Source organism: Cyprinus carpio, chromosome A13 (assembly GCF_018340385.1).
Source record: "Cyprinus carpio isolate SPL01 chromosome A13, ASM1834038v1, whole genome shotgun sequence".
NCBI classification, from domain to species: Eukaryota; Metazoa; Chordata; class Actinopteri; order Cypriniformes; family Cyprinidae; genus Cyprinus; species Cyprinus carpio.
The window spans coordinates 22,013,516-22,038,883 of NC_056584.1; the positions used below are offsets into that span (position 1 = coordinate 22,013,516).

A 25,368-nucleotide genomic window follows, 5' to 3' on the forward strand; every position below is an offset into this window, starting at 1 on the left:
CATTTGTGCACTTCTCTTTAAAACAACTCAATTTTCAATCCAAAATTTAGTTAGTTGCATTGCCACTTTTACTCACTCCTCAACTCTAACACACATACACAGACTTTCACACATGAAGGTGTCCGTGCTGAGCTGGAATGTGTTTCTTTTATTCCAGGGTGAGCCGGGGCTGATGGGATTACCAGGTCTAGAGGGGCTGCCAGGTGCTAAGGTAAGTGCATTTAAATGAATCGTGTCACTGGATGCTCTCTCTCACCCTGTCTGAGTGTCCCAGATTACACAGCTTTCACCAGCTCAGCCAGCCGTTCCACTCTGTACCTTCACGATTTGACATGACATTGCAGTTTTGGTGTGTACGAGTGTGTGTGTGTGTGTGTGTGTGTATGTGTGTGTGTGTGTGTGTGTGTGTGTGTGTGTCTGTGTGTGTGTGTGTGTGTGTGTTTGACAGACAGAGAGATGGAGGATGGTGCACAGACATTCATAATTGATTCAAGCATTGTTATTATTCTAATTTCAACGCAGTGCTTAGTAAAAGCATTCGAGAATTCAAGAGAAAGACCATGAATACAAGAATATTAGAGAGGGTTGAAATAGTAGGCTTCATTAAATCGAGCCCACAGAATGGTCCAGACCCCCACCCAGACTGTTTCCTCCTGCACGTATCAGAGCGCTGGTGCATGGAGACTCTTTTTTTGTCTGTCTGCCAGAACAGCTTCCTCCTTTGAGCGGCATTAAACTCACCCACTCTTCCCAGGAAGGACTTGTCAAGATGTAGTCGCAGCATTTTGCAAGCTCGCCAACTCCACAACAGCCACGAGGCTGCCTGATCTCAAGCTGTTTATTTGCTTGCTTTGCCCCAAAACTTAAAAGCAGCTCATTAATTCCTAAAGCCAGCAGAGTGCATGTGGAGGAAAGAGAGCAACTCACATACACACAGATACTCAGAGAATGATTTTAAAGAACTTGTCAAGCACAGTTGGTTTGGGGAACAGAAAGAAAATAAATCATTGTGCTTTTCTGACGTTCTCAGGCGCTTCTGCAGTAGATTTGTCACCTTACATGTGTATGTTTGTGTGTTTGAAGGGTGATCCTGGCCTACCTGGTCCACCTGGTGTTCCTGGTCCTACTGTAAGTTATTCTGTTGTTATTTTTTTTGCATTCAAATCACTGTACTACAATTAAAACTATTTATTATTCAGGAAATAAGCTACAAGCAGTAAGGTAGTAAGTAAATTGCACAAATAGCAGAGCAGACGACCTTCCACCCCTTCAGCCTTCACAATAGTTGCAATTTTCACATTATTAATGACAACAATTGTCGTGAAAACACTTTTTTTAAATACAGTAAATTTATGAAGTTCCATCCTTCTACTAGAATAAGGATTTTCAATTGGGAGTGCGTCAATTATGGTTTGATCTCAAAATAATTTATGTGAATGAAAATATGCTGAAGCAAAATACATAATTAAGATATTATAAAGATTGCTTATGCTTGTTTTCAATATTTTTATGTTTACTTTAACTTTGCGGTCATCTAAATTTGATTTCTTAAAACTACTAGTAATTTAATAACACTATTAAATGTCATCTTTAGCAAATCTCAAAATAAATATCCAGTTTCCACTCTATAAATTAAATTCACTTGTAGCATTTTAATTATTTTCTTTTTTTATTTGTTTATTCTTTATTTACTATTTTATAGTAATTTATTCTTTATGTACTGTTTTAAGGTAATTTATTTTTTCTAGTGTTTTATGTATTTTCTAGTGTTTATTTATTTTCAGGTGTTTATTTATTTTCTAGTGTTTTATGTATTTTCCAGTGTCTATTTATTTTCTGGTCCTTATTTTCTAGTGTTTTCTGTATTTTCCAGTGTTTATTTATTTTCTAGTGTTAATTTTTTATTTATTATTATCAGCTTATTTATATTGGGTGCAACCCTATATTATAAGCTAGAAGATACAATACTGGGCTAAAGAATAACTGATATCTCTTTTTATTTTTTGTTGGATAAGCATATTTAATGCAGCAATTCATATGAGATTTTCTTACGTTTGAAGCAGTTATGGTTGGAGTGGTTTGTCACAAGATAAAGGTTTCATAGCACATATGAATTTTAGATAAAAGCAGTGGATGTTTTAGCCATGTTCCCCAGCCTACAGGTGGTTTAGAATGGACACCAGGTTTGAGGTCTAACTCTCTCTCCGTCTTCTTCTCGGTTCCTGTAACTGATAGGGAAAACCTGGTCCACGTGGTGATTCAGGGATCCCTGGAGAGCCGGTGAGATTTGCTTTGTTGCTTGTTAGCAGCTGTCAATCATACAGCAGGTTTTAGCAACAGGATAATGTGAGACTGATGATGTCCCATTTTCCCTCGTTGTCTTTCCACACAGGGAGAACGAGGGCCTGTGGGAGAGACTGGCTTCCCTGGACCTGAAGGGCCTCCTGGATCCCTTGTAAGCATTTGTAGCATTCGCACTACAAAAAACCTGTATTCTGATGCACACCTGCCTGGAATCTGAAGCATGTGTTTTTCAAACATCTTTATGATAGGACCCCCAAATATCATAATCCTCTTGTGAAGAACATATTAAAAGTTAAAAATGCCTTTGTATATTTTCATGACCCATTTACTGTATTCTGTGTGAAGAAAAATACTATTTTGAAAATGTTAATTTTTATAAATAAATGTAAGAGGTGTTACTTGGAAATAAATTACTAAATCAATCAATCAATTAATGTATTGATAACAACACTATATGCACATTTTTATTGTTAAAATATATTATGGAAATGTGTGTATGTATAATATATTATTATTAATAATAAGAATAATAATAATAATAATAATAATATATCATATAATAAATAATAAGAATAATAATAATAATGTGTATTGTATATTATTAAGACAATAATATAATATAAATATTACAACATAATTATTTTCTTTATTTTTTATTTTTATTTATGTACCTGAAGAGTATAACACTGTATGCGCATTTGTTATTAAATATATGTTATGGAAATGTAATTTAATTTAGAATATTAGTATTATATTGATAAAAAGAAGAAGAATATAATATAAATAAATTATAATTACTTATAATGTAAAAATTTATTTTAGAGAGAGAGAGAGTACATAGAATAAAAGAGAATAAAACTATATGCACATTGTTTGTTAGTAGGACCTAATCTTCTGGAAATGTATTTAGTTATTTATTGTTTTTTAAGAACAACAACATATATAGAACAACAACAGTCATATTAATAATACTCCTAATAGTGTGTGTGTATATATATATATATATATAATATATATATATATATATATATAATATAACATAGAACACACAACACTCATAATAATAGTAATATAATAGTGTGCGTGTGTGTATGTATAATATATATGTTAGAGAGAGAGGAGAGAACCGGAAGATAATAAAACTATGGAATATTTTTTGTCAGAAACTGCAGCAATGTAATGGTATAATTGCGGATTTTTTTTTTTTTTTAAATAATTGCTAAGATTTTCCATGGACCCCTTTGTGGCCCCTGGGTGTCACTGGGTCTACCTGTACTGTTTATGCTTCACCTGGCTGTGATCTACACCCTCTATAATAACATTTAGTTCTCATTAGTTTCTTTCCTCTGTTCTCAACTCTGTGATATTAGAACAGATGGATCCAATCGTTTGATCAATCCTTGAATTGCAGACCAGATTAAGTTAACTGATTAGTCTGCTGATTGATTCACAGTTTGACTCGCTATGGATTCAGAATTGCCCCTTGATTCTTGAGTTCTGTTGACTAGCTTGTAGTTTTTTCAGATCTGGCTGTTTCTAATAAGAGATCCCAGAAATGCTAAAAAAAAACAAATCACAGTTAACAAACATCAATACACTACAAAACTTGAAATATACATGTTTAGATTGGCTGAATTACTAAGATGGACACAAATTTGGTGTGATATAGCAGCAGGAAAGCAGAGCTCGGTGTCAGATTGTTTCTCACATTAAACCACAGGACGGTTTTTGGCTGTAATATCTCACTTGCCTCGCACAAGATAATCTCCTCATATTCTTCTCTGCGTGCTGTGTGGTATACCCGGCTGATGTGTGCTGTTGTAATGAGTATAGTCACTGAGGTAAATGCTTGATTGGCTGTCTTAGTGAAGGAGTAACAGCGCCTGGTACAGGTCTCAAAGAATTGCTTTGGTATTCGTACAGCAGTAATGCCTTCGGCACCCCCTCCATTGAATAACACAGAATTTTTTCCCCCCTGAGGAATGCCGTGTTTCTTCCAGGTGATATTTTGTGATTTATTCCTAGTTTATCTAGCTTAAGTCCTAAGTGTTGGCACTTAACCTTTCTGGAACAATGGGCACTAAACTAACTACAAGTACAAACGACACTACATCAAGTTCACATAATATTTGGAACACATTTTACCTTTGTAATGTGATTTATAGTAGCACCAAAAAGTGTGTATACTGCAGTAGACTTACAGTTGATAGCAAAATAGCAAAGAAACAGGCATTTATTTTGGTAAAATAAAACAAAGCATTTCACAAGAATTAAAGGGATATTCCACGCCAAAATGAAAATTTGGTCAATAATCACTTACCCCCCCCCCCCATGTCGTGCCAATCCGTAAAAGCTTTGATTTCAGCGTTTGGAACACAATTAAGATATTTTTACATGAAAACCGGGGAGCCTTGTGACATGTCCCATTGGACTGCCAAGTAAGTTACACACTGTCAAGGTCCAAGAACAGTAGACGTACCCCTCAGTATCATGAATAGTCCCTCTGCCATCAGTGGTTCAAACCGTAACGTTTATGAAGCGACAAGAATAGATTTTGTAAGCGAAGAAAACAAAAATAACGACTTTATGTTCGAGTTCAACAATTCCTTTGTTAGGCGTCCTCCTCCGTCTGTCTCTCCATATCACTGTATGCTGGCGTATGCTCTTCTGCTGAATCATCTGGGATTGCATGGGTCTGTATCAATCCGGACACAGCGCATCCTTGTGGCGCGGATGATACAAGACATTCTGTTGGACATCTATCCATCATTCCATCAGTCCATCATTCTCAAGGCCTGAATTTTTCATTTTGATAAAATGGGGGGAATTCCCCCTTTAGGTGGGCTCTTATGGGGGAGGGGTTCATTTGGAGGGGGAGTTTAGGTAATTTTTTTGGACATATTTTTTAATTCACCAAAAATGGTCCAAAAAATAACTTAACGTCCCAGCTCGAAAGAAAAAATCCCCCCATAAGAGCCACCTAAAGGGGGAATTCCCTCCATTTTCCAAAATGAAGTTCAGGCCTTGAGAATGATGGATGATGGATGGATAGATGAATGGATGGATGGATTGATAGAATTGATAAATGGATGTATGGATAGATTGATCGGATTCTCAAACCATTCATGATCAGTTTTTCATATTTGCAACATTATAGCGTCACAATTGCAAAAAAAAAAAAAAATGTGTCAGAATTGCAATTTTTTGTGGGGCGCTCAACTTCAACTTTATATCACTCAATATTCTGAGATGAAAAATCTGCTTCTATTTTTTTACTTCTGTGAAACCTCTAAAAGAACATTATGAAAGTGGTTTTCTAAGAGCATCTCAACACTTTCTGCTCATTGGGCTCACTTGTGGCTCTCTATTTATTTATGGAAATTATGATCAATACAGAGTTGCTTTGATTGGCGAAGATTAATGGGAATGTTCTGTTTTCCCTCCACAGGGAATAGCCGGGAAAAGAATGGAATTCAAGGCTATAACTGTATGTTTTGGTATACGTTTATGCATGAGAGAGCTTTGGCTTTAGCTGTACTCGTGTGTCTAATATGATAACGTTAGTAGAACTGCTATTACTTTAAATACATGCAGCATGTAAGAAACTTTGTGCTCTAATAGTTTGCGCGAGCGAGTTAGGATAGTATGATAGTGGGGTCTTACTCAGATCCGTGCTGGGTCTACATTGTATCATCTCTGTCTCAGCTCGCGATTTCTTTCTTTCCCAAGCAAATAACAACCGCAACACCCAGCGATTAGTCTTGTAAAGTTTTTCAATAATAATACCACTGACTCCCTGCGTCAGTGCCTCTACCAGGGGGGGAGAAAATTGCCTGCCAGTGTTGTGGTTAAAACATGAATAAGTGCTGCTGCGATCACTAAGTTAAGATGGCCCCATACAAACAGTTGTTGTAGTTTGGAAGAAAGCCTTTGCCACGTCAAACAAACATGTGGTATCATTCACTGATGCCTGGTCCCCAACAGAACGCATATCGACAGCAGAGCCTGAACTGGGGTACAAACCGCACTTCTGCACTGTACAGCAGTGAGCAGACACATCAGAGAGCCTCCAACACACAAACTCCACACTTATCGTACCTCCGTCACGTGGATAGAGAACATGGAAAGCCAGCACACACTCAATCCAACCGTAACCGTGCTTAATCCTCGAGGACATAGGCTGACTCTCTAACCGTCAGGCCCTCTCACGCTCTGTCTAGCTCCTAGCTCACCTCCATTAAGGGCTCTGGCAGATTACAGGGATGCCCCTATAACCAGGGCCGCTTTTTTCATGTACCCTTCGGCCCGATATACCGATCCTTTTTATTTTTTGGTACTTTGGCCCCCCCCCCCTGGGCGGTGGAAAATACCGCTACCCGCTAACCAATATTTTTTACGTGCATTTTGTAAAATTTTTGCGAACATATTGGGTACATCGAAACCAAAATAGTAAGTATAAAGTGTTATCTGGTTAAGCTTCATTGGTACATTAACATAGAAACAGTCAAAACTAAAATTTTATGTCAGAGACAACCTTCAACATTCATCATATTAGAACAGCTTATTCTCTATAGTTTATTCGAAGATGGTCAATAAATATGTACAAGAACGCAGGAGGATAAACCTGCCTGTCATAACAAATTCAGCTTGCTAATGGGTTAGTCTAAGTTTTGGTAGAATGGGTACGATAAATCGTGATTAGAAAAACAATCAAACCAAAAATTATTGGTTTCTGCTTGTCTGTGTTGTTGTCTTTGTCTGTAATAGTGGCACTTATTAAACTGGTGCAAGATGTGTGTGGGTATCTGTGCGTTTGGTATATCGTGATGCGCATTGTTAACGGGATAAAGTATATGAGTACATAGAGGCTCATTATCCGTACGACCCGATCATGCAGAGATACAGTATCGGTAACAAAAAAAAAAAAAGAAAAAACACAAAACAAATCCGGTGCATCCCTAAGCTGCAGATCTTATTGGGTGAGCGAGAAACCAAACAGAGGATAGAGGTGGCAGATATTCCGACAAGTCATCTATTTGCATATATAGGGTATTGTACCACCAAAGGGTTAACGATTTGGTTTATCTGTGCCCAGTTTTTGCCTCTGGACTAATTTGACTATGTAGTAACTACAATCCATCTGTCCAGTTTGACAATAATCAGTGTTTATTGGTATTGCTAAATTGTTGATAGAGAACAGGGCTTTTATTAATACATTGCGTATCTTTATGATTTCAGTCTGATTCACATTTTGTACAGTTTCTTTGTAGTTTTAGTAATTTTGATTATATGCTATTTTTAATCTTTCTTCCTTTTTTTGTAAGTTTTTTTGAATTGAGTACTTATTGATTTTCTTAGTTGACTAGTCAACCATTTCTAATTTTACAGTTTTTAATCTAATTTTTATATTGTAATTATATGTTATTTTTTATTTCAAACTTTATTTGCAACATTCATAGTAAATTCAAACTTAAATAATTTAAACAAAAAATTGTGTTACTTGAAAATAAAACAAATGTTAACGGTCATCATAAATTAACTAATTTTGTAAATGTCAAGTGTTTTTTTGTGTGTTTTGATTTCGCGCTAACGTGACATGGGCTTAAAGCTTATCATTTTGTTTAGTTTCACTTGAGGGTACTAAAATAACAAAAAAAAAATCAATTAAACTATTAAAATAAATATACCGAATATAAAAATACAATCTAATTTAATATGATTGACACAACAACTATCATAGGATAATGATATGTAAAAATAACAGTTTCAATTAAAACAGTTTTTTTTTTTTAAGTTAACTGGCATTTATGAATTGGTTTACACTTGATTGGCTCAAGCAAAACTGAGCAAGCCATGACGTGCAGCAGAAAGTGGATTTAATACCTTTTTTTTTTTTTTTTTCAACGAGGTACTTGTTCGTCCACGGAGACTCTCAACACTTTCCCCACTTAATACTGTCTTTGGATGAGTCATAGGTTCAAATGGGGTGCTGAGTCCTCTCCCGTGTAGGAAGTTCACTGGGCTTATTTTCCTTGCTTTCATTCACGTCTACCATCTTCCTCAAATGGCACGACTGACTGCGTGTTTTAGGGCGGGGTGTTTCCATCCTCTATTTTCTTTTCTTTTTCTCCCCTCTGTCCCCATGCTTTACGTTCCTCACGGTATCGGCTGCTATTTTCTCTCTTCAGTGTGTTGCAGCAGGCATCTCGGGGCTTAGGAAGTTTTTCTAAAAAACCACAGATCCTCTCTGTTTCATATACTTTTTCGGTCTTCTTTTAATGGCAAGTGGGGGCCTGGAGGGAAACACAATTGTCAATGTGCTTGGCAACGGTTTATTAATCTTTAAACTCCTCCTCGTGGCAGGAGCCTTGAGAATAGAGAGGAGGAGAGAGCAGTGATTCGAACGACATTGATGGGGGTTTGAGGGGGTATGAAAGCAGATGGTTGAGGATGCATTTCACAAATAGTGCCGTCCGCTTTAGAAACGCAAGCTAGATTGTGCGCGTTTCTTTTTTGCATGCGCTGCTGTAATCCAGCAGGTAGAAATTTGATACAGAGATGTTCCCCCGAGGAGGCTAGATGGGTAGCCGTGATGCGAGAGAGGAGGCAGAGATAGGATAGGAAATAGTGAGGGGAGATGAGAAATGCAAGAGTGTTTTGGAGTACAATGAAAGGTTTTTTTCTCTGGAGAGCCCTCTCAGAGTAGATGAAGCAGAGAGTAGTATAACGAGAAAGAGAGAATCCAGGGGTTTCACGGTCTTTGTGCTGAGTTTGGGGAGAAATATGGTTCATTTGTAAATCCTCTGAGCTTTTCTTGTTCTGCTCTCGCGGACTGAATAACTGGAAAAGTTGGGCCCATTAACAGCAGCCAAATAATTCGGGCATTCTGGCACTTATGTGCAGCTTGGGAGGCTGCTATGACAAATAGTGCAGTTTTAGCTGTCTATATGTTATGAGTGATAACTTCATCGGACCAAAAAAATAAAAAAAAAAATTGTGTACCTGGACTCTTGGCTCTAGATCTGATAAATCACCGCTTTGGATCCATCCAGGTTGTTCGCTGAATCTCGAAAAATGAATCTCTAAAAAAATAAAAAAAAAGAACATAAATAAATAACATAAATACGACATTACAATATAAATATTTAGGACACATTATCAACCTTTTACTAGATTTTATATAAGGATTTAATAATATATATTATATTACGTATAATACATATTATATAATGTATATATATATAGATATATTATAAAATAAAAAGGTTATATATCTAATTTAGTATGTCCTGACAGATAACCTTTCATTTGTTGCATTTCTCTCTCTTTGTATTTTCGGCACAGGGAGCCACACAGGCTCCGGCCTGGACGACACTACGTATCTAGACTAAAAGGATTAACGGCAGAAACGGGGTAGATTTTTCATAGTTTGTTTTGATGGAGTGACATACAATGTTTGAAAGGAGTCAGTGTGATAATCACATTTCTGTGATCAAGAATCCATTTTTATTGCATATCCATGATTACACCTGTTCTAACAGGAAACATGTTTTCAATTTCGGAGGTGGTACAGTCATATGTTATTGGTGCTTTCAAAACGTGCTTGTTCTTAAATCAACGAGTCCCTGGTTGTGTAATCAACAGGCATGCACGAAAGCCATTTTGTTGCGTTGTGACTAGCAACACTATAAAAGGGAAATATCATATCAGAAGACATATCATTAAACATGACTCAATAACTCAAAAATAAACTCATTTAAAATGTATTGCTCTATTAATGACTATCAAAGTCCGATTAGAAGCTTTGATTATTTGTCACTTGGTGCATTTTTGAATGTAATTCATGTCGGCCATGATGCTATATTATCAATTAAGGCTATGGCAGCTCATAATAGCCAGCTTGTGTGTGTTTTGTATTCTGGGTATTTTATATTCACGGCTTTGCGTTTCTGCAGGGAGATCCAGGGATTCCCTAGGCAGAAAGAGATGAGTAAGCAGGGAGAAAGAGGCAAGCTGGAGAAAGAAGGGGTCATTGGTCCTCAAGGGGCCGCCTGGAGTCAGAAAGGAGAACCTGGCATCTTTAACAACACCAGGGAATGTCAATCTGTTGGTATGTGTATAATCCTACAGTTTCCTATTGCCATAGTAGATGGGATCATAATATAGTACTTGTTAAATCAGTGTTCTTAAAGCTCTCCATTTTCAAGACTTCACACCAAACTTATCAGAAAACATTTGAGGTGTGTTGGCTTTCTTTAGTGGCTTGGTAATACTGAGGCACACCAACATACTATACACTACTATATTCAAAAAGTCTGGGGTGACAGTAAAAAATGTTTATCTTGTTGAATAAAAATCTTAATTTCTTCAAAACAAACATACATTAAAAATGGATCAAAAGTGACAAACTATTTTGGTAACATAAATATTTTACTTAGCTTAAAAAATTATTGTATTTTTGAATTTTCTATTTAAGATCCTGAAAATGTTCATGTTTTCATTTTCCACAAAAATATTATTTAATTGTAATCATTATAACACTGAAAATAATGAGGGCACAATAGAAGCATATTGATTTTTTTTTTCCATCTTATGATTTTCTGAAGGATCTATGTGACACTGAAGTGGAGTAATGCTGCTGAAAATTTCAGCTCTGCCTAAATTACATTCTTCTCCATATCATATTTAAGATAGAAAACATGTTTATTATAAATTATGATAATATTTGGCATATCGTGCTGGTTTCTTACTGTTTTTTTTTTTTTTTGTTTGTTTGTTTTTGGTCATATAAATGCAGCCTTGGTGATCCTAATGTTATTCTTTTAAAAACATTAAAAGAAATCTTAAGTGGCAACTTAATACATAGTGGCAGTAACTTGAATAATTAGTTGCAGTATTAAGACTGGGAATTTTAATAATTTTCATACATTATAAAAATCATGATGTATACATGCATCAAATGTAATAGAGCAGTTTTAAGTATATTTATCTTTTGTTTTAAACATTTATTTATTATTTATTTATTGTGGTAGGGCATACTGTCATTTGTTGAAAACTTCAGTATTTTGGGCTTATATATATATATATATATATATATATATATTTTTTTTTTTTTTTTTTTTGCGTTTTTTTTTTTTTTTCATTTTTTAAGACTATTATTTCATATATTCATAGTGTCCGGCTTTAACAGGGTTAAAGAACCATTCACACGATCCGTATCACGCAGAGAGATTTACAGCAATAAAGCAACCAGAAATCACTGGTTCGCAATTGATGGTTGAAGTTGATGGTTTGAGTTGATGGTTTGAAGCAATTTTGTAGCAACATAAGTGATACATCGCATAATTTTTTTTGTGTCAAGTAAACAGATTCAGTGTCAAACAGTACTTTCCATTTGAGATCAGATTTTCAGAGGCTTATGGCCAGCGGCAACAGCCAGTCACAATAAACCCGTAGGGCCTTCAGCAGCATGAACACATCCCACTACAATCAACTGATACAGCCACTTCGATAACCTCTAGCAATAAAAACCTACTGTCAAACGTGAAACCGTTTCCAGATTACAGTGACCCGCATACTCCTCTGGAGGTGGAGAGCACATCTTGACCTCAGTAATGATCCAGCTTGCTGGCTTTCTACCAATCTGCACCAGGTCCTCCTGGCCCCCAGCACGAATCCATAACCGCCATTAGTCGCCCCCACGCTATTCAGAGGGGTGCAACCGTCATTGATTGCTTTGTTGTGCATTAACACATGTGTGAAGCACTCCAGAATAAATAATTAGTAGCTCATGACATAACAATAATTACCGCACACATGTTCACAAACCCATCAGCACTCTGAAAAGTGCAAGCTGCGCGCAATAAATGACCGCCGCCCGCAGTGCGGAGGCCTATCCAACACTCTCTCTCCCAATCAAACAAACTCACAACTGTGTCACTCAGGGGACCATTAGGAGTGGTATTGTGTGTGTCGCGGGGGATGGGAGCTCTACGAACTCCACGGTCTACTAACCACACCAGCAGCAGCCCTAACAAAGAACATGTAAAGGGGATATTTCACACCCATAAAATCCCAACAATGAACATTCTTCATCATTTATTTAACCTTCAAAGTTGTTCCAAACCTGAAACCTATGAGTTTCTTTTGCCTGTCGAAACACAAATGGTGATATTTTGAGGATTTTTGGGTAACCAAACAGTTGATGATGATAGCGCTTTCGCTTTTCCATTTTTTTCAATACTATGGAAGTGAATGGCTACTATCAACTGTTTGGGGTGAACTATCCTTAGATTTCTTTGACATTTTGAAGGATGGACAGTTTTTTTTATGGATTGAGAGAGATTAAAAGGGATATTTCAAGCCCAAAAAATTGCAAAATGAAAAAAACAAAAAGAAAAACCCTGAGGTTTATACACTTCCACATTCAAAACGAATTTCGGGTTTAGGTAGTAAAATATTTTTATTTTTTTAAAACGAGAAATTAATACCGTTTTTTTTTTTTTTTTCAGCAAGGATGGCATTTAAATGTGGTCAAAATTTGTAATGTTACAAAAAGAGAGTTTTATTTCAAATAAATAAAACTGCTGTTTCTTTTTAAAAACTTTTTTATTCATCAAGGATCTCCTGAAAATATTTAGGCCAGCACAACTGTTTTGTGCGTTTAGCAAGCACGGAGAATAAATGTTTTCTTGAGCAGCAAATCAGCCATCGTTAGAAATGATTTCTGAAGGATCATGTGACACTTGAAGACTGGAGTAGTTAGTGATGCTGAAAATTCAGCTTTACCATCACATGAATAATAAATTACTTTTTCATATATATTAAAATAGAAAACAGTTGTTTTAAATTGCAGTAATTTTTCATAAGATATTATTGTTTTTAACTGGTATTTTTGAATAAATAAATGCAGGGCTTGGTAAAGCATAAGAGTATCCTTTAATTTTTTTTTAAATAATCTTTCCAATACGCCAACTTTTAAAAAGTCATGTACCAAACAGGCTTTTCTATGAGGAACAGATGACTATTTTGACGTCTTGAAAATTTGTGTGAACTGGATAATTTTAATTCATTAAAAAGATCTTGACTGCCAAAAGTACTTTTTATGGTCATGGAATCAAACATCACAAACTTCCTCAAAGTTTTTTGTGTTTATGAGAGAGAAAATGAGGCAGACTCACCAAGACCATCTCAAAGCAACTGTAAGGACTTCTTGTTTCAAGTTTGAATACATGCAGTCATTCGCTTTCACTTTTTCTGTACATTTTGCACTTTGCTGCTACCTAGGCAAACCTTGTAAAGTCGCCCTTTTTGTATGTTCCGATGACACTGTCTGAAAAGCTTTTCATGTGGATGTCAAAGTGGTGTTTTGAACGCTTGTGTTATTAGGTATATGTTGAAGCCCGACACAAAGTCATGTTATAGGGCTTTTAGACTGATTGCTGAATTTCCACACCCTGAATATGCATTACCACAAGCGTTCAGGTGAAGATGCTGTGCATGCAACCCGAGGCACAGAGCTTCGCAGGGGCCTCTGAGCGTTTGACAGAAAGGGCCACTTTAAAAAAACCTTACCTGCAACTGCGAAATGATATGTACTCTTTTTGATTGGGACAGGAAGCTGTTTGTTTTCCTGCGAGATGTTCTTGCAAACTTACAGTCAGGCCTCCTCCTGTGGGCAGAGTAGTGATAAGTATGAACACACAGAAGAGCAAGGATGCTTGTTGAGGAGAGATGGTGAATTCACCACCATTATGTTGTCAATCCATCCCTTTATCCTTTATCTCTGAGAAAAAAACTCCATTTCTTAGCATGAATAAAACATGAAGTTGCCTGCGCCCATTTGTAGCTGCACTTTTAATCTGCAAATCATTGTTCGTGCTGATGTTTGTTATTTCCTTTTCTGCCTTCTTCTTTTTTCCCTTTTCCGCTTTCCATTTCTTTTTGCAGGGAGATACAGCTGCCTTGGAGAAATATAAAACATTCATCCGAGACCATGAAGTATTACGAGTGGCTGGTGAATGATTACTCTTCTGCAAGGTACTGAGCATCCTGTGCTGCGTGCTACTGAGGTGTTTTTCTGTGTGTTGAGCGGGAATAGCCCCCAGTATACTGAGGTTTTTTTTTTTTTTGAAAAAAAGCATCTTTCAGTTCTCATTTGTAGTGTGTGTGTTATGTGTGTCTTACGTGTGTGTTCCGATGTGTGGGTGTTTTTGCTGTGTTTTATGACAGGACAAGTTAGGATAAAGTGTTTTGATCGACTTGTTATACCTATGTTAAGTGGACAGCTTGTGTGTTTATTGTCCGCAACCCGGAGAAAGAGCAATTAGATTTTTTCCCGTTCTGCCCCTTTATTGTTGTTATTAATTATTATTCATTGTATATTTTGTATTTTTTTTTTTTCAATTTTTTTAATTGTTTTTAATTAAGTTTTTCTTTTTTTTTTTACAAATTGAGGACTTTGTTTGTTAATGAACTGTTCTAGTTCTTTGGCGCTTGTCTGGTTTCTCATGGTTTTGTGTTTTGTTCTATGTTCTTTTTGTCTTTTCTACTGGTTTTTTTTTTACATATAATCACAATATAAATATAAATTCTTAGATTCTCCTCTTTTTTATATTTTTTTCATATGGATATTAAAAAAAAAAAATCTTACGCTGTCAAACAATTAACAGTATCTGTCAAATTTTAGAGCTTTTTTGTTAAATACGCAGAGCAGGAGCTCAAAAAATTTGAACAGGTTAGTAAAAAACTTTTATAATTTTTAATTTTTAAAATTTTTAATTTTATTTAAATTTTTATTTTATTTATTTATTTATTACAAATTGAGCCAAAAACGACCAGATTTATTTTTTTTTACTGTAAAAACTGTTTTGAGTTTTATATTTTATTTTAGATATTTTTACTTTTTTTTTTTTTTTTTTTTTTTATTTTTATTTACTTTTTTTTTTTTTTTTTTTTTTTTTTTTACAAGACTGAGGGACAAATTGAAATTTTGTTAACTACAGCTGCTGTTCTATGACTTTATAATAATATAATGCAGTAGTAATGTAATGGGGCAGATTCAGAAGCAGGCTTTTTTCCTAGGGGAGAGAGGTTTTCGACAGACAGTTAACTCCTCGCTACAGAAGACATAACCAGGCATCCAGACTATATTAGGTGCGTCGCAGGGCGTCGACAAAAGGGCCCTCCAGGGCCACCCGGTTATGATGGCTCCCACAGGACCCCACCCAGGACAGCCAGGAGAGCCAGCGTCCTTCCAAGGTAGGAGCCAAAACGACCAAAAGACTAAACATGGTTATGGACCATCTTTTACACTGCTTACCTACAATGGTGCTCTGTTCTACAACACATACAAACAAACCAGATTGCACAAGACTGGTTTTTTTTTATTGACCTCATCTGTTTCACGCCGGCAGTATTAAAGCTAATTTTTTTTGCTTGCTTCTCAAGGATTCCAGTTTTTTTCACTCTCCTCTTTTTGTGGAAAATAGTGTGTTTATGTGTATGTATTTTTAGTTAGATTTACTGCGTCAGTTGCTCCTCTAGATTAGTTGAGTGAATTACGCTGAACTGAGCCAGGTTGAGGTCATTTTTGGCTGCTTTTGGCCCCGAGTCATGCTTAGAACCCCTCAAGTTCAGATAGTAATCTAGGGGTGGTCCTTGCGTGCCAGTCCTGCGGACACGCCCCGAAGCATGTTTTCGGCTGTTGTCGTTCCTCGGAAAAGTCCCGTTGGCCGAGCGCCTCATACCGTCATCACGGTTTAATATTTCGCTGACCTTGCAATTTGCTCCTTCCAAGCTGTTCGGTTCAACTTGCAGAAAAGCCGTTACATTTCAAAGGTAAAGAATGAAACTACAACTGATTGTAATGTCTTAAAAAGAAATAAAATCTTAATTTTCTAATGTATTTTAATCTGAAATGTGAGAACGCACCTGAAAACATGGTCGGGGCGGACACTAGTCCCAGCCGGGGACTGGCACGTATGCGCACCCACCCTAAAGATAATCTAGGTCTCAGAAAACTAGAAAATGAGGCATGACAGTGTCAAACTAAAGGCATGCAAAAAAAATGCCTGTTGACTGTGACGATAATCGGGTGTAAGGGGTTCACAGGAATCTTGCTAGCTTCTGTCAGAACAAGAAAGAGAAAGCAGATAGCTGCGTGACCAAAGTGGCCATATGGTGCCGCGAGCGAGAACTGGCGGGAAATATGAAGACGGATGAAGAACCGACCCAGAAATAGGAGAATGTAATATCATCCTGGACAGACTTGTGAGAGCAAGAAAAGTATAAAGAGAAGAAGTGAGCAGATGGAAAAAAGCAAAAAGCAGCCAATATCTCACTTGTTGGATTAAGCCCAGGCAAAAAAAACTGAAGGGGAGTGAGAAAAATAAGCAACTCTGAAGATTTCATCAAAGACTGGCAACTAACGTACTGTGCTCCTCTAGCGTTTTCTTATACAATAATGACTTGACCAGTTCAATTCTGCTTCTTCCATCTGAGTTCTTAAGGACCCTTAACCATTAGGGACATGATGTTTTTCAAGCTATAACACTATGTTGTGTACATTTGAAACTCTAATAAGTTGCTGGTCCATGGCAAAGAAAAAATACGTACTTTGAGTGTGTTTGCATTTATGTTATGTTTGTGAAGATTGTATTATTGATATTCAGGTTGTGTTGATAGCATTTTTAACAGAAAAGCTTTGCAATTGGTATCACTTTGTTGTGTACGGCTGCTCACGACTTGTGTTGTGTTGCCACTTTTTACTCTGGACTGTGCTTTGGAGATTGCTGGAGAGGAACGTTTTTTTCTATAGGCACAAATCCAGGGCGAGGAGAAAATTACAACCTCCTGCTAAATCAGAAATTCAGTAGTCTTTTTTTTTTTATGCCAAAGTTGATATTGATATGGAAGCCCGTTTTCGCCAAGTCAGAATTGCGTGATATAAACACGCAATTGCGAGTTATAAAGTCAGAATTGCGAATAGATATAAACACGCAATTGCGAGTTATAAAGTCAGAATTGCGAGATATAAAGGGAATAAAGTTAGCACAACTGCTAGATAAAAACTCGCAATTCTGACTTTTTTTTTTTCTTTTTGTTCACAGAAATGTGTGAGATTATAAACTCGCGTCAATTGCGAGTTTTATAAAGAGTCAATTTTTTTTCGCATTTTTGTCCGGGCCATTGTTTGATTTTTTTTTTTCTCACAAATCTGGACTTTTTTTTTATTAAATTTTTCTTTTTTTTTCAGAAATTGTGTGATATAAACTCGCAATTGCTGAGTTTGAAGTCCAATTTGAGGGAAGGGGGGGGGGGGGGCGTCATGTGCTGATATGTTCTCAGGAATTGCGAGTTTCTTATTTCACAATTCTGACTTTATAACTTTGCAAATTGTGTGTTTTATCACACAATTCTAACTTATAAATCCATAAATTATATCTCGCGTTCTGGACTTCATTTCTCAGAACTCCTCTTGCAGTTCGGAACTTTATTTCTCAAGAGAACTGCAAGACTTTATGTCTGCAGTTGCATTTTTTTATCACGCAGTTATGACTTCTTAACTCGCAATTGCAAGTTTGTATTACGCAATTCTGAGAAAAAAATAAGAATTGTGGAGTGCGGTGTCTTCCGCAAATTGAGAAAAAAATAAGAATTTGCGAGTTTGTATTACGCAATTCTGAGACCTTTACAAAATTCAGAATTGTGAGTTTGTATTAACGCAATTCTGAGAAAAAAATAAGAATTGCGAGTTCTGTATTCATGCGTATTGATGAGACAAAAAAAAGTACAAGAAAATTGTGAGATAAAAGTCGCAACATACCCCTTTTTTTATTTTTTTATCCAGTGGGCAGAAACGGGCTTCCATATGTTGATGATAAAGATGCGGGGTAAATATTTCCTCATTATTTTGCGCCATCCTTCACTGGAGTCTGTCCCTCTTTCAGAATTCCTCACATTTGGCCACCTTTTTTCACATAAAATGCAAAAAATGTTTATAGTTAGGGAGAAAAAGTATCTCCGTAATTTTGGTGTACACTTTACCATGTCTGAGTAATTTAATTCTACTCAGGGTGAGTTTTTCTTGCGGTTATAGTAAACGTTGTTGTTTGATATTGTTTCTTAAATGGGGGACTTGTGCACATGAACCGCATATGTAATGGTTCAGGCAATTTGAGAGTCCTATAACAGCATAACATTCTAAAACTACTTATGACAAAGGAACTGTTTTACAAAGCTGAAGTGTAATCAGCCATGCTTTTGTATAACAATTTTTTTTTTGGGATAACCTTTTTTTTTTCTTTTTAAGCTCCTAGGGCGATGAAATATCCTTCTAACTTGGTTTCATTAAAATGTATCTAATTTCATATTTTAAGCTGTATTTTCCTGCATGCAAAGAACATACCCAATTATACTTATTACTGAGTGTGCAGTTTATACTTTTTAAATGCAGAGAAAATGTGCCAAGTTTTTTTTTTTTAATAATCTCATACACGTTTTTTTGAGCTTTTTAGAAATTGATTTACATTTACTCTGCTGGTTTTATATGAGCAAAAATCTGCAAATCTTATGGAAATACGAACGCCATTTTTAAGATTAATTAAATGTAAATATATTTCTATATCAATCTTTCATTTTTTCCATTTCATTTTTTTCTTTCAGACACAAGTTTTTTTCTTTCTGAGTATGAACAGGAATCGATTCTTTAAATGTGAGATCTTAGAAAGGGATGACAGAGTTTGTAGATGGTTGCTACAAGGACTGCCGTTTCGCAAGTTATTGTATTGCAAGCTCCCCCCTGCCGCTATTTTTTTTTTTTCCTTTTTCCCGTTATAACTGTTAGCCAGTATGACTCCCCGGCAAGGCAAAGAGGCAGAGGACAGGGCGGGGAGCAGGTGCGTAATGCATGATTGTGTGAGCGGCCACCGGATGAACCATACTGATGTGAAGACGAGAAAAGAACGCATTAATGCCCAGGTAGTTCCCGTCCTTATCCAGTGGAAGTGATTTTTGCCAATTGGACGCTGAATAGCCTTACTGAGCGATGTCCGGGAACTGGCCACTTTAGTTTAATTAGGTTATTGTGTGTGTTGATTGTGTAACGTTGCACACTGTTAACTAAATTGGCTACCTGGTTTGACAATGATGATTACTGCATTATTTGGCATCTCTTGGGTATTTTTCTTTATTCATTAAGTAAATCTCTATCTCTACAGTGTTCCTCTTTCAGGGTTTAGACTTCTAGGTGCTGCCTCCAGAGGACGCCGACCACTCCAACATAATGCATGTGTATTTGGACTGGAGGCGATAAGTTTTGCTGCATGCACCCTTATAAAGATGAGTATCTCAACCAATGTTTTTTTTACGGACGTCCCGAGTGATGTGAGTGTTGTGTTGAGTGAACAAGACGCAACCAAGCGATCAGACTTCCGCTAATGTGTTTTTTATTTGTTCGCTGATGCCTGCTGCGCCTGCGAAGTGACATGCCTGGCCGTCCAGCACTGGCAGCATTTATGGTGCTCCTTAAATACTTTGAAAGCGTGTTGACCGTGCAAGAATAGGTTGTTTCTGATGGCTTTGTCTTATTTACTCTTGAAGGCCTTACAAAAACTTCTGAGTTCTGAAGGATCTGTCGACCCAAGTGTGTGTTCAATACAGCAGATTTGGATAGCGTGCAGTTTCTGAAGCGATACTCTGAGAGCCTAGTTGCCAATAACCCGCAGATCCCGGGGCTATGTAGCATCCCACTATGTACTTTTTTTGGAAGGTCACACACCTTTTCTGCCGAAATGGCGTTTAATCTCCTCTAGTAGTCCAGAGATCATCTGAATCTAGGAAGATGAATAATTTGGAAAATTAGGTTCTCAGCTAATCTGTTCAGATTACGTATTTCAATGATTATTAATTTTACCAACTTAGTGTAGTGATGGGTAAATACTGCCTGTTAGTGAAAGATGGTTCAGATGGAATACAGTACAAAGAATTGTAAGTAAATTATCACAAATGACCATCACTCTCTCCCTTCCGAACAATAAGTCCCATCGGCATAGATTAATGAAGGATAATACTGTATTTGTTCTGGGCCCCATATCTCACATTGTGTTTTTTTGTGTGATTTTACCCCTGCAGGGATATCGAGGGGCAGAAAGGGGAACGGGGGTCAAATGGGGGTTGGGGACTTCCCAGGACCTCCAGGCCCCACTGCCCCCCAGGTACACAACTCAATTTTGTAAAGTATTCTGGATCAACATTGCAAAGTTTTGTTGACTCTATCTATCTGTGACGGTCTTTTATTTACCACAGAAAATGAAATGAGATTCAGTTCTAAATATTTGTTTTGAATAAATTCATTTATACTACCATTTAAAGGTTTGAGGTCAATAAGATTTTATTAAAAAAAACAAATTAATTTTTATTCAACATGGACACATTAAAATTGATAAATGTGACAGTAAAACACAAAAGATTTATATTTCAAAAAACATTGCTCTTTCAACTTTATTCATCAAAGAATCCTGAAACTACTTTTTTATCGGTTTCCCACAAAATCACTTCATTTCTGAAGGATCATGTGACACAATGAAGACTGAAAATTTCAGCTCTGCCATCACAGGAATAAATTAAAATTTTAAAATAAAAATGCCAAAGAAGAAAAAAAACACACCTTTTTTAAATGCTCAAAATATTTCACAATATTACAGTTTTTACTGTATTTTTAATCAAATAAATGCAGCCTTGGTGAGCATAAGAGACGTCTTTCAAAAACATCCAAAAAATCTTTCTTCTTTCAAAATATTTTACAGACCCCAAACATTTTGACTGTGTAGTCTTTTGTATTTTTGCTCTAAACTTTTAATGGCGTCTTTCCCTGTAGGTTTCCATAGAAGAGCATATTTTGTTTTTTACAAAATGAGGGATAAATTGAATTATTTTGGGGCAGTATGCCTCAGATGCTGCCAATGGACCTTAAGATGTATTTAACCCGAATATTATTTTAATACATGAGCCATGACACCACGTAATGAGTAGAGATAATAATAAAAAAAATGATCTTCTTGTTGGTTATTGCTTTTAAGAGTGAGAGGTATATTATCTGTTATATAATAGCATGTGTTTTTAGATCAACCTCATGTAGAACAGTAGAAAATGTTGCTTTTTGTTTTTTTGCCAGGGTCTAGAAACGGCCCTCGGAGCTTGTAAATACATTTCTTTGGTGGCCATTTTTTTTTTACATTTTGCACGCTCTTGAAAATCTGCAACACACAGAGAGCAGCACAGTTTTTTCATTTGGGTGCTTTATTGTTTTTACTTTCTAAAAGCACAAGCAGATAATGGTACCAAACTAAACTAATGACTATGACATTCTTTAATGAAAACGCCTCTTTTATTGAGGTACAAAAGTGCTCACTGATTGTTCTTTAAATGCAAAAATACAAAAGAGACTTTAACTGGGGGTTTCTTTATAAATTGCAAACAACGGCAACACTGTTAACTTTCTTCTTCCTCTCATCCTTTGCAGTTAAAGGGTAACAAGCCCGTACATAAAAAAAGTTTTATTGAGTTTATATACTGCACTGTTCTGTCATGATCACTCTTTGGTAAAAGTGCCTTTAAATAACAATATTTACAAAGGCAAACATTATTATCATTATAATTACTTCTCAAACATACTTAACACCAGAATCACCAGAATACTAGCAACTCCATCTCAGTATCATGTTTTCACATCTAACATTTCTGGTTTATTCTGGTTTTTACTGTTTGTTCTTGATTCGTCTATAGGTTCACACCCGGAATAGGATTCCAGGGTCCCCAAGGGCCCCCGGGTTCCCAAGGTCCAGAGGGAAGATGTAACCCCAGTGACTGCTTCCGTCCATACACCAGACGGGATGGGTAGAAATCTGACACATCCACATCAAACCTGGAAACCAGTGAACCAGCTCATCTCACATGTACGGATTAAATCCTATTAAAACAACGTAGGATCCCTGCCGGAGGAGAAGACACACGCAAACTTCTTCCCCACAGAGCAGCCCATTACTATGATGTCATTTCATCATTTATCTCGGTTTCATTTCCCATACTTGTGACCAATGCATTTACTCATTTCCCAAGTTTTGTGAGTATGACATGAGAATTCAAATCTCATCATTACACTAATCACACACCGGACGGTTTAGCAGAGGCGGCACGGTCAAGGCGAATGCAGGTGAAAAATGAGAATTTACATTTGCTTATTTTCGTCATGATGTTGAGAAGTCTGAGTTTTAATTAAATTGTGATGGCGCTATGCAATCTAAAATAGAAAATGAGTATGTTAACAAATATTAAGTTAATGTAAATAACAGAAAATGTAATCTTTAAAAAATCAATTAATAATAAAAAATTATATATAAAAAAGAAGTGTACTTTCCAGCCCTATGGGAGGAATATTGCTTGTAAAGGGAGTTAATGTCATGTTGATCACCTCAGATGCACTTGTGTGTGTGTGTGTGTGTGTGTGTGTGTGTGTGTGTGTGTGTGTGTGTGTGTGTGTGTGTATAAAGAATGAAAACATCTGAAACCACTAGTGGGGGGGGGGGAAAGAACAAAAAAACCCATAAAATAAAAAAATGTATATTTAAATTTAAAAAATTCATAATAATTAAAATAATAATGTAAAATATAAATAATTTTCATTAGTATGTATGTAGTATATTATTATATTTATTTAATAATTATAAATATAGTCAAAATAATTTAGTTGCAAATTATGTAATTTTGAAATGTGAAAAAAAAATTAAAAAGGCAAATTAAATAGAGAAGATCTCTTAGTTGTTTCCTGTTTATTTAGTCTTTGTTTGTATTTCAAAATCGGAAAATTTTTGTTCCATGTTATATAGATTTTGAATCCCAAATTTTAAAAGTGGTAGCAGACTTTTATGTTAAGTTTTGACCAAACACAGCAAGGAATGATAAAAGAATTAATTGTACTGATCTTGCTGTGTTGGCCAGTGCTGGTGAGGTGAAAACTGCTCATGACATTAATAAGCTTTAATTGTTTACAGGGAAATAAGCGCTGTTCCTTTTTTCTGACTGTTTAAAAACACCTTCATACTGGTGTTGTATGTATATTTTGTTGTGTACCTGGTTTGTTTTTCCAAAAAAAAAAAAAAAAAAAAAAAGATGTGGAGTGCTTTTTATTTGTATTTGAACATATTTATCTCTAATTTCTTTTGCTGCTTTGTATGGAAAGCATCCTTCCATGTTACTTGAATATTTTTATAAGACAAACAACTATGTAAATATCATATTCACAGTTTAACAAACAGCAAGCCAGTTAACATCAAACTTTGTATATTTTACTTTTCATGGGCAGCAACGTGTCTTAAGACCATGTTTCTGTATAATTTAGTTCCCTTATTTATTGTGGTACAATTGTAGGATTGCTGTTTGGATTAAGGTTTTATTTATTTTATAGATATCTGTAATATCTTGATCCAGCATCAGTAGGTGAGATTTACTGAAGGCGCATAAGGGTCATTTAATCTTTTGACTTCATCCATCTGGCTCTGTTGTGAAGATGAAGGTTGCTGGAGTCATGTGGGCGGATGACAGTTTTGTGACATTTTGCTTTTGGTGAGTTTGTGCTGCTTTTTCTTTTTTCCATCTCTGTCTTCCCAATATCCTCTGTTACATCTTTCTTGCTTTCTCTCTTTCCCTCTTTCCTTCCATCCATCATTTCTTTCTTTCTTTCTTTTTCTTCTTTCCATTTTCTAATGCACCTACGGTTAAGTGTGACAAAGCAAACCCTTGACAGGTTTTTGCTGTTTTACTCTTATTAATTTTATGCTTTTATTTTTAGATGTAATGTACCAGATTACCTCTGCTGAGAGTTAAAATATTGATGGTTCAGGTCATTAGACTCTTTTGTGAGAGATCTTTGAACTGCTTGTCTAACACATACTAGAGAGAATCCTTCTAACTAAGCATCTCAGAGTCGGCACAGCTTTGTCCCCTTTATATTAGTACACTTGCTTTGTCAGTTTTACTTATCATAAAATATATGTTGTTTTTCAGTCAACCACAGATGTTTCATTTACAGATATGGGCTATTAATGACATGTAGCATGGATACAATTTTATTCTCAAGGGCTAAACCTGTGGACTTACTTGAAGGACAGTCTTAAGAAAAAACACCACATCTACCTGATATGCATTGCATCACCACCTGATGGACTATCTGGAAGATGATTCTGTTTCAGTATGGTTCTGTTCTCGATAGAATGAATGCTCATTGTGGTCAGATAAAATGAGCATTTTTGTGCTTGTGTAAATGCATTTGGTTTGCATATTTATGTAATTGTACATTGTTTTAATAAATGTATTTAATGTAACGTTCATAGTGAAACGGTAGTATTTTGCATGTCTCTCAATACGCAACTGTATTTTTCTGACTTAATGGCACACTTAATTCATTGTGAAATGTGGTCAGTCAATATATATTTTATGAGAGACAATATGAGCATGGAGTTCAGTTTAAATGGTAGGCAAAACTATTGCCATATCAGACTGTTATAGATTAAACTATAAATTTACTAACATGTTTGGTTCATTGCTATTATTTTAGAGTTAGATACCTGATTTGAGGATTTTTTTGTACATTTTTGGGTGTAATGTGTAATATTTGTTAATATTAATTTAATTGTATTGGATGTTTCTCATACTTGTGTGACTCTATGCCATATTGCAATACATTTAATATTTACAGTGGAATATGTGCTGTACAAAGGTTTGCTATTTTGTTAATCATTTTATGCATTAGTTTGTGTTTTCAGGATGCACATGTTCAGTCTTTCAGCATTCCACTTATATTGTTGTCATTCAGATTGTTGAGTGCATGAGATTTGAATATGAACAGTGATCTCAGAAAGAATTTGGACACTTAAAGGAATAGTACACCCAAAAATGAACATTTGCTTTAAAAAATAAAAATTAATAAATAAACAAAAATAAAAAGGCTCACTTTCAGGCCATCCAAGATGTTTTAAAGAGTTGATAAAACAGCTGATAAAAAGTTTA

General features: G+C 35.8%; 1 protein-coding gene across 1 annotated transcript in view; it reads left to right on the forward strand.

Moving 5' to 3' along the window:
- The window catches only part of LOC109100954 (collagen alpha-1(XIX) chain-like), a 31,522-nt gene extending 9,318 nt beyond the window's left edge, over nucleotides 1-22,204 (forward strand). The window contains exons 8-15 of the mRNA XM_042769607.1: nucleotides 158-211; nucleotides 1,084-1,128; nucleotides 2,236-2,280; nucleotides 2,393-2,455; nucleotides 6,289-6,398; nucleotides 10,260-10,410; nucleotides 20,437-20,519; nucleotides 22,090-22,204. Coding sequence (XP_042625541.1) covers nucleotides 158-211; nucleotides 1,084-1,128; nucleotides 2,236-2,280; nucleotides 2,393-2,455; nucleotides 6,289-6,398; nucleotides 10,260-10,410; nucleotides 20,437-20,519; nucleotides 22,090-22,204 — 666 coding nt within the window. The remainder of the gene's footprint in view (nucleotides 1-157; nucleotides 212-1,083; nucleotides 1,129-2,235; nucleotides 2,281-2,392; nucleotides 2,456-6,288; nucleotides 6,399-10,259; nucleotides 10,411-20,436; nucleotides 20,520-22,089) is intronic.
- The last annotated feature ends 3,164 nt before the right edge of the window (nucleotides 22,205-25,368 follow it).